Source organism: Musa acuminata, chromosome BXJ1-3, assembly GCF_036884655.1.
Source record: "Musa acuminata AAA Group cultivar baxijiao chromosome BXJ1-3, Cavendish_Baxijiao_AAA, whole genome shotgun sequence".
NCBI lineage: Eukaryota > Viridiplantae > Streptophyta > Magnoliopsida > Zingiberales > Musaceae > Musa > Musa acuminata.
The window spans coordinates 28,232,927-28,242,386 of NC_088329.1; the positions used below are offsets into that span (position 1 = coordinate 28,232,927).

A 9,460-nucleotide genomic window follows, 5' to 3' on the forward strand; every position below is an offset into this window, starting at 1 on the left:
AACTTGCACCAATTTCCTTATTGTTATACTACCGAAATTTTCTTGATTAAATTAGATATCCTTGCTGTCATATAAACTGTGATTTTTCTATCAATTCCCTCCTTAATTCTCTCAAGTTTTTGGTAGAAATTACGTCAAGAAATCGTTGTTTCTTCGACAACAATTCTACTCTTACAAGACAGCACATACTTGCTGCAACTTCCACTGATTTCTATCAAACCTTTGCTACAATCTACCACAGATCCAAAACTTTCATCTACAGCCCTAAAACTCCACTAAACCACACCCTCAAACTACACCCAAAATAGCCACAAAACAAGCCTAAACCGTAGCCTACATCCACCAATCCACCAACCCTTTCAACCATCACCTCTCTCAACCAATACATGTCTTTAACCCGACAACAAAAGAGAGATCTTAACCTCACAGATTTGGCAGCATATACTATGGCATCTGAGGAGGTAATCAATGCTAAATTCGAAGCCTTCGAGGTACGAATGGAGGATAAGATTCGGACGCTCTTTATCGAACTCAGATTGGGCCGACCACTAAGCCCGAAGAAATCACATCAAGGACAGAGCTTTGTCCAATCGCACAAAGCCCGAAGATATGACTTCCAAGAGAGGGGAAGCTCTATGACCAACCCCAACTATCCATGCATGAGAGTAGACTTTCCTAGATGGGAAGAAGGAGACTCGATTGGTTGGATCTCATGTGCGGAGCGATATTTTCGGTACCATAAAACCGTGGATGCATCTATGGTGAAAATTGCAGCTATATATCTTGAAGGGGATGCTATACAGTGGTTTGACTAGTTTAAACATACTTATGGAGTCCTTTCATGGTGACAATTCAAAGAAAGACTGCTGATCCGCTTCAAACCAACCGATTACGAGAATATTGACGGACAACTAGCAAAGATCCGACAAACCTCTACCATTCAGGAGTATCAAACCAGGTTTGAAAGGTTATCTAATCAAACTCGTGATTGGTTTCAAAAACAGCTATTGAGGACCTTCATTGAGGGCTTAAAGCCGGAGATCCGAGGAGAAGTTAAAGCGTGACAACCATATACGCTTATGGCAGCCATCTCTTTCGCACAACATCAAGAGGAGCAATTGAACCATGAAGCTCGGAGGACTAGGGTTGCTCCTCAACCAGTAATATTGAAGCCCTCAGCCCCCCCACTGTCGACCAAGTCCCTACACCAAAGAGGTTAACAAGAGAAGAGCTTCGGGAGCGATATGCGAAGGGGTTATGTTGGCATTGTGACGAGCCGTGGAGCCGTGAGCATCGCTGTAGTAAAGAGAGACTTCTTATGATTGAACCAATAGAAAAAGAGGCCATTGAACATCCAGAAAAGAGCCTTGAACATGAAGAAGAAGATGCAGAAGAAGAGCCACAACCGACCGAAGTTACAGTACATACACTAGCCGGCTACTCAAATCCGCAAACGATGAAAGTTGGAGGCCTTCTCAAACAACAACCGATCACTGTTCTCATCGACACGGGCAGTACTAATAACTTTCTAAATAGTAAGGTTACTATCCAGATAGCCTTACCTATCGAGAATTGCAACAGGTTTGACGTTAAGGTCGCTAATGGATGGATTTTGAAGTATGATCGTAGGTGCCGGCAAGTGAAACTATTGCTGATCATGAGGCCTTACCAAGAGATAATTGCATATTTCTTCCTTCTCCCTCTTGATGATCATGAAGCCATACTCATAATTAAATGGTTGACGACATTAGGTAATATTTCTTGGAATTTTATGCAACTAATTATGAAATTTTACAGTAAGGAGAAACAGGTGATACTGAACGGGAAACGTGGGGGCGACGTAACGACGATTTGCACACAATAAATGGAGAAGGTTTTGTATAAAGTATGCAGCAGATTTTTGGTACAACTTGAGCAGCAAACTAAGGGAGAGCCAATAGAATTTGAAGATCCAAACCTACTTCCTTTGCTTGCTGAATTTTCAGATATATTTGACGAACCGTACAACCTACCTCTTACCCGTCAGCATGATCACTATATAATGATTCTTTCAGGCAAACCTCCAGCAAATACTCGGCCATATCAATATCTACATTTCTAGAAGGATGAAATAGAAAGTATTATAAAAGAAATGCTCGAAACCGGAGTTATTCGGCCAAGTTGCAACATCTAATCTTCACTGGTGCTACTTGTACGCAAGAAGGATGGAACATGGCGAATATGCGTTGATTACCGAGCTCTCAATGGCATAACCATCAAGGACAAATACCTTATTCCAATAGCAGATGAATTTCTAGATGAAAGGAAGCACAAATCTTCACAAAGCTGGACCTTTGATCCGGGTATCATCAAATATGAGTGTGCGAAGAAGACATACCGAAAACCACCTTTTGAACACACAACAACCACTACGAATTTTTGCTTTCTTCGATAGAAGGTGGAATATCTTGGGTATATCATATCAAAGGAAGGTGTGATGGTGGACCCCTTAAAAATTGAAGCAATGCAAAACTGGCCTACCCCGAGGAACATAAAATTGCTACATAGCTTTCTGGGTTTAACAGGCTACTACCGTAAGTTCGTGAAAAACTATGGAAAGATCAATGCACCACTTACTTTCTTACTGGAAAAAGATGTCTTTCAATGGTTGGACAGAGCCTCCGCTGCCTTCGATAAACTTAAGGCAGCCATGACGACGACGCCGGTACTAACACTACCAGATTTCAACTGACCCTTCATTATTGAGGCCGATACATCTGGAGTCGGAATTGGAGTCATTCTCATGCAAGATGGTCGACCACTCGCATACATTAGTAAAGCATTATCTCCCTCCCATTAAAATAAGTCATAAAGAGATGCTCGCCATTATGCGCACAGCAACGAGGTGGAGACCCTACTTGATTGGTCGACGATTTCAAATTAAAACCGACCATAAAAGCCTCAAGTACTTTTTGGAGTGAAAGATATCATCCCCTAAGCAGCAAAAATGGGTAACAAAACTTCTTGGATTTGATTGTGAAATAACTTACAAAAAGGGGAAAGAGAATGTTCTTGCAGATGCGCTTTCGCAGCTACCCGAGCAAGCTGAAGTTTCGACCGTTTCACTTCCGACCAGCGACTTCCTTGAGGATATTAAAATGGAATGGCAGGAAGATTCAGAGACTAGTAAGATTATAAAAAAATTGGAGGAAACACCAAGCTCCGTGGCTCATTACAATTGGGACTCAAAAGAATTACACTATAAGGGACGCATTGTGCTTATGATAAATTCTACTTGCATCTTCACGAGCAGATTTTGGACAAAGTTATTCCATATGCAGGGTACTAAATTGAAAAGGAGTATGGCATATCACCCACAAATCAATGGTCAGACAAAAGTTGTAAATAGGTTCTTGGAGATAGCCCAAAACCACCCACCAAATATGACTATCCAAGGAGAACTCCAGACCCAGCCAAGTGCCATTATTGATCGACGGATCGTGACTCAACGATGACGACCCACTACTAAAGTGCTAATACAGTGGGTGAACCTACCAACAGAAGATGCCACTTGGGAGAACTATGACGACTTGAAGATCAAATTTCTAAAATTCATGAATCGTCAGCCTCGAGGATAAGGTTGATTTGAAGATGGCAGGTCTGTTAGGACTCTAGCTAGGAAAGTCCTAATTGAGAGGGAAATTTATATAAAACCTACCTAAGCCGACCCCTATTAAAGAGGTGAAGAGGTCGGCTAGGGTTAGGAGGTTGTTTCTTAGAGAAGAATTAGGAGTTGTAAAGGAATAGGAGTCTTGAGTAGAAGTCCTATTAGGAGTTGGTTAGAAGTAGGAGTCTTGAGTAGGAGTCCTATTATGAGTTAGGGTTTAGAAACCCTATAAATAGCCATGTATTCCTCCTCTTTTTATAAGCAATAGATGAATCTTTTCTGCAGTCTTTGAGCAGCAACTTGGAGGAAGGAACTCCTATAGAGCTCCAAGGAGGTCGATCCCCTAAAGAGATCAACCCCAAGTTTAGAATCTGCAAGGGTTCTAATAGGACGCCACCGCCGACGCGGCCTGCTCCATCCGTTTCCCCGAGTTGGACAACACTAAAGCCGGGCAGAGAACACCGAGGCAATCGGAGAGATGGAGCCAAGGCTGGTGGATCCGAATTGGAGGTACTTCAGTGCCTTCCATTTTTATAGATAAACAGTATTATTTACGATGATAATTATATAATTATCTTCATATTGTCGAATATCAATAAATTTAGATGATGATCACATGCTGAATCAATAATTCAGTTATTTTTAAAATTGATAGTTTCAGCCATAAAGTATTTACCTCGATTTTTAATTTTCATCAATAACATTAGAATAATCTTTTTTATTTATAATATTTTTATTTTTAATAGAATAATTTCCTTTTGATTTACACCATTCTTTGAAAAAAAAATTCTTGTTTGATATTAGCATCATCTTTCTTCTTTTTATCATTATCATTACCTTTTTATTATTTATAAAAAGAATATTTTCATCTCCCAAAAAATAAAAGCTTCTGTCATTTATCGAGTTAAAGATTCTTGAGAAACGTAATATAAGGAATATAATCTTTTGGAATACCATGAATAATATAATCTTTCATTGGAGCATCAGAAATAGGCTCATCTAGATCTAAGAGTAATATCTGTAAATTTTCAATCTTCAAAGAATATTAAGAAATATAGAAATCACCTTGGATAATATTTGCCAAATCAATCTCCAAATACTGAAGCTAAATCATATTCTTTTTTGTTGAGCAATACATCAAGATAAATCTTTGAAGCTGATGTACAACAAATAATGTGCTTAAAAAGATCATGAGAAATAGATCTTTTTAATATAAATTTAGCTTTTGTATTTAAAGTCCTCCATCTCTTCGTGATGTCTGTTAAATTGCTACCAACCACATTCTATAGATAAGAATCCAAACAAGTCCTTCAAATCTTGTAATCATACTAATTGAGAAATTCAATACTAAATCTACTAACTTAACTATAATATTTCATAATAGAAAAAAATTATCTTCCTCACCAAAAAGATCTTGAAAACACATATTATCATCCTTATGACTCTAATACCATGTGAAGAAAGGAAGAATCACATGTAAGTGTAACCCTTTCTCAAATAATAGTAACAAAGTACTATTAGCTTAAGATCAAATCAAATAGAAAAAAAAAAATCAAGGCAAAAAAAAAAAATTATTGAACATCTAAAATAAAAAAAATCACTTGATCTCGAATGACTTTGAGACTTGACTTGAACAACTGAGACTTAAATTAATCTATATACTACCTATTTATAGATGTAAAATACAAGAGTCTCTAATATCTACGACTCTATTTAATCTTATTTGAAATTAAAAAATAATTATTCATAAAATTCTATTTAATTTTATTTAAAAAAATAATAAAATTTTAATTTATTTTAACTTCTTAACCAGAATCAGGTCAAAGAAGAACGACCCAAAGAAGCGTTGACCGTGTTTTCGTTCACAGCTCAACTGGCTTCCTTCGTTCGTGCCTTTTCAAGCAAGTCAACTAGCAGGGCCCAGCAAAGCCGACGTAGGTCCCGCGAAAGACTCCGTGTGAGTCGGCTTTAAATTGAGAGCCATCTTCTACCTCCTTTCTAGGTAGCATAGGGAGATCCAGGACAAGAATAGTGATGATGGAAGAAGGGAATAAACGACAATGACGAATATTAGAACGATTGAATTTCACCTAATTCATTCGTGGTTTAAAGGTAGTGATTGGATGAATGTTGTTGTGATTCAGTGTTAGGCAATTACGATTTTGAGGAGTAATAATACGATGGCTATTGTTGGTTTTACAAATGGAGCAAGTCAATTTTATTTTATCATAACCCAATAATTTTTTTAGCACAACCCTTATGTGATTGGATGTGAGATTCGCAATTTAATTGGATTAAGGTTTAGATCCATATTTGATTCATGAAGCTTGTTATTTACTCAACAAGTCATTTAAATAGTGTTGAGAATCACAAGTTAATTAGATTGAGTTTTATCCACATATAATCGATTATGTTTGAGATTTATTCAACTACTCATTTAGAAAGTGTTATAAATGTGAATACAATACAATTATATTTGACAAGTCTGAGTTATCTATCGATTCCAATCGAGGTACTACTATTGAGTATGATGTGATTCATGGTCTAAATCTTATGAACTCAAATCATATTTATTGGATTATAATTATGGATTCTGATTGAAATTATGGATTCTTATATGTTGTGACCATGATGATGAAGTTAAATATAATACTGATGTTGAGGTTCATTAAAATATTATTTTAATGATGATGATGATCATGATGTATATGTTTGGAGTCCTATAAATCATTAAAATTTCATAAGATACTCGATGATGATGGTCTAGTGATTTGAGTAATATTATTGTCATGATGGTGATATAGAGTTACTAACAACGAAATAAAATATTTTTACTTGTCACAAATGACGATGTTATCAAAATTGCTTTAAGTTGTTTACATTATGGATGAAAGCATCAAGTGTTATTAGGATCGTAAATCATTCTTTATTGACTGTGGGTGAACTTTGGGTATATAAGTAGTTTTTGGCATATGAAAGCTTGGTAATTCGGGATCTAATTTAGATCGTTTTGTTGCTCTTAACTTGCTCTAACTATAATTTCTGAGTCTTGACTGCTATAGAATTGATCTCTTTTGTAATATCAAGAAGGCGTATTATTGCATCGCCTTCAAAAGTTTGTTTATTCTGTGGTAGTATTCAAGCAAAAGTTGTCTCACGTCCACTGAAATTACTCGATTGTTTGCATCGACTCACTCAACTACCAAACTGGCCTTTCTTGTCATGCCCTCTCTCCAAAATGATGGGAGTGCAATGCTCAGCTTGAAGGATTCACTTGAATCGCCTATGCAAATTGGTATCAATCAACCAATCGCATGATTTGCTGCTGATGACTTCTTCCGGGTATTGTCTCTTGTGGACTCGAAGACTCGAAAGATAAGGCGACACCTGGTGGTAGAGACGACTCATTCGGTCAAGGGGGCGGCGGCTTCCTTATCTGATCTCCGATAGAATTGGATTCTTTTCTCCCCTCAGATTGCTTGTTTACGGAGGTTTGATTCTTCCAAGACTCGCAGGTGAAATCACATTCAACGCGGATCGGAAGTTTCCCGGAAAATTTCCTTGTAGACAGACTCGGCCAAGTTTGACCTCTCTTGTGTTTATTTTATTCCGATTAAAAAATAATTTATTTTTTATTATTATTTTATATGTTTTTTTCATCTTTCTTTCAATAGAGTATTTTTATTTTTTTAAATATAAGATTATTTTTTATGATCGATTATCGTTATCTTTTTCTTTCGAGTGACTGGGCATCGTCGTTAATCATCACCTTCGTCCCACTATGATATCTTTGTTTATAGACTTTCCGAATAAATGTTAAGCATTCAAGACCTAAGAAGATTTTGGATTGCGAGATCCTCAAACTCAGAACCAACAATGTGAAAGAGGAGCGGACATTGGTCCTCTAGCAGAGTATTCCGATCTCGATCTTCTTCCAAAGGATCTACTCATTGTTGTTTTATCGTCACAATCTTTATTGGCCAGCCAACCTAATAGGGAGGTTGGGTCAAGACGAACATGCCAACAACGTTGTGAGATCAAACGGAGGTCAATGTAAAATGAAGACAGAGACAAAGATAGAAATAAAACAGGAGAGTGAGGGAGAGGAATAACAAAGATAATTAGAGAGGGAGATATGATCTCAAAAGGACAATGTAAAATGATAAAGATGGTAAAAAAGAATGCTCGGTAAAAATAAAATAAAATAAAAACGATGCTACGAGAAAATAATAAAACTTTTAAGTTTGTTTGAAGAATTTTATCCTAAAAATCAATACTTGTTGGCGTGTTTCGCCTTCTCTTTTCCCATCCACCGTGCAATAATTGCTAGGTTTGACCAGCAGCGCATGCACCACCCTCTTTCATTTGCATCACATGTTCTTCTAATCTTCTTGGCCATCTCTTCCCTCAAATCTTCCTATCTGTTGTGGTGTCATCTTTAAAGTACGGATAAGGATCATCAAGAGAAGGAATCATCCTCGACGACACACATATCAGAGGCAAAGGGACCGGTGGTGGGTGGAGTAATCGAGTGGCGAGAGAAGAGTTGAAACGAGAAGAGGATCGTGGTGGAGTACATGGAGACGGTGCAGGAGGAGGTGGAGTATAGCTGGAGGGAGGTGGTGTTGCCGGCGCTGATTCCGGTGGTGCAGGAGCCGGTGGAGCTGGACCGGGAGACCGGGGAGCGGCGGCGCGGCCGAGACATCGTGGTGGCGGTGGACCACGGCCCCAACAGCCGCCACGCCCTCCACTGGGCCCTCGTCCACCTCTGCCGCCTCGCCGACACCCTCCACTTCGTCCATGCAGTTTCCAGTACTACTCTTTGCCTTCTCTCTTCTCGTCTTTCCTTTTTCTTCTCCTCACCAAAATCTGTGCAAAACGTGGACAGGCGTACAGAATGAGGTGGTGTACGAGGCTAGCCAGCAGCTAATGGAGACGCTCGCCGTCGAGGCCTTCCAGATCGCCATGGTATCACGCTATCATCCTTCGAATAGCCTTAGCAACGGTATCCATCAATCAATCGGTATCACTAATTGGTGTTGGCGATGGCAGGTGAGATCGCAGGCTCGCATCGTGGAAGGTGATGCCGGTATGGTGATATGTCGGGAGGCGGAGAGATTAAAACCGGCGGCCGTCGTCATGGGAACCCGTGGCCGGAATCTTATGCAAAGGTATTCTCTTCGGTTACCTCAATCCAAGCGGTCTGACTTGCCTGAGATCTATAAAAGCCCAAACAGAACTTTAATCCTTATTCACCGAGAAGACGACTGTTCAATTTGTATGAAAGGTCATGCTGGCTAAGGGGAGGTTGTGATGTCTTTTCCTGTCTTCATGTTGCAGTGTACTGCGGGGTAGCGTCGGCGAGTACTGTTTCCACCATTGTAAAGCAGCACCAGTTATCATCGTCCCCGGGAAAGGTTGACTGACAATGTTCTTTAAAGCATTAAGTTTGTTCACGAAAGCAACATTTGATGTTTTGGGGTTTCTCTACGAAGGAACTGATGTTTCTTTTTGGCCTTCGCAGAAGCTGGCGATCGGTCTGTGCTTTGATGAGCGATATATACAGCAAGATTGCAGCGGTTGCAGGGATTTATAGTAGCTACTATTGCTTGTGCTTCTTCCTGTCAATTTTACTGTGTGCAACTAAAATTTGTAGCAGTACTGGTGATGTCTGTGGGATCTCGAGAGTTCATGTTTGGTTGACTGTAATAGCATTGTACCATAAGATTTTACTGTATTTGATCTGATGGGATTTTAATACATAAAAAATACAAGTAACAAGGGATAAATTTTGTCAACCAGCACAACAATTAT

The 9,460-nt window shown here is 38.9% G+C and overlaps 1 protein-coding gene across 1 annotated transcript; it reads left to right on the forward strand.

Annotated features, from left to right (window-relative positions):
* The first annotated feature begins 7,943 nt into the window (after positions 1-7,943).
* LOC135624268 (uncharacterized) lies at positions 7,944-9,444 on the forward strand. Its single transcript, XM_065127702.1, has 5 exons — positions 7,944-8,458; positions 8,535-8,614; positions 8,699-8,817; positions 8,987-9,063; positions 9,171-9,444. The coding sequence occupies exons 1-5, from the start codon at positions 8,224-8,226 to the stop codon at positions 9,194-9,196; spliced, it is 537 nt and encodes a 178-aa protein (XP_064983774.1). The 5' UTR covers positions 7,944-8,223; the 3' UTR covers positions 9,197-9,444.
* Positions 9,445-9,460: the final 16 nt, after the last annotated feature.

What these genes read in the sequence shown, in the direction of transcription:
- LOC135624268 (XM_065127702.1), top strand. Translation starts at nt 8,224, where the DNA reads ATGGAGACGGTGCAGGAGGAGGTGGAGTATAGCTGGAGGGAGGTGGTG. An exon ending in GGCCGGAATCTTATGCAAAG is followed by an intron (nt 8,818 to 8,986) that starts GTATTCTCTTCG and finishes TTCATGTTGCAG; the next exon opens with TGTACTGCGGGGTAGCGTCG. An exon ending in TATCATCGTCCCCGGGAAAG is followed by an intron (nt 9,064 to 9,170) that starts GTTGACTGACAA and finishes TGGCCTTCGCAG; the next exon opens with AAGCTGGCGATCGGTCTGTG.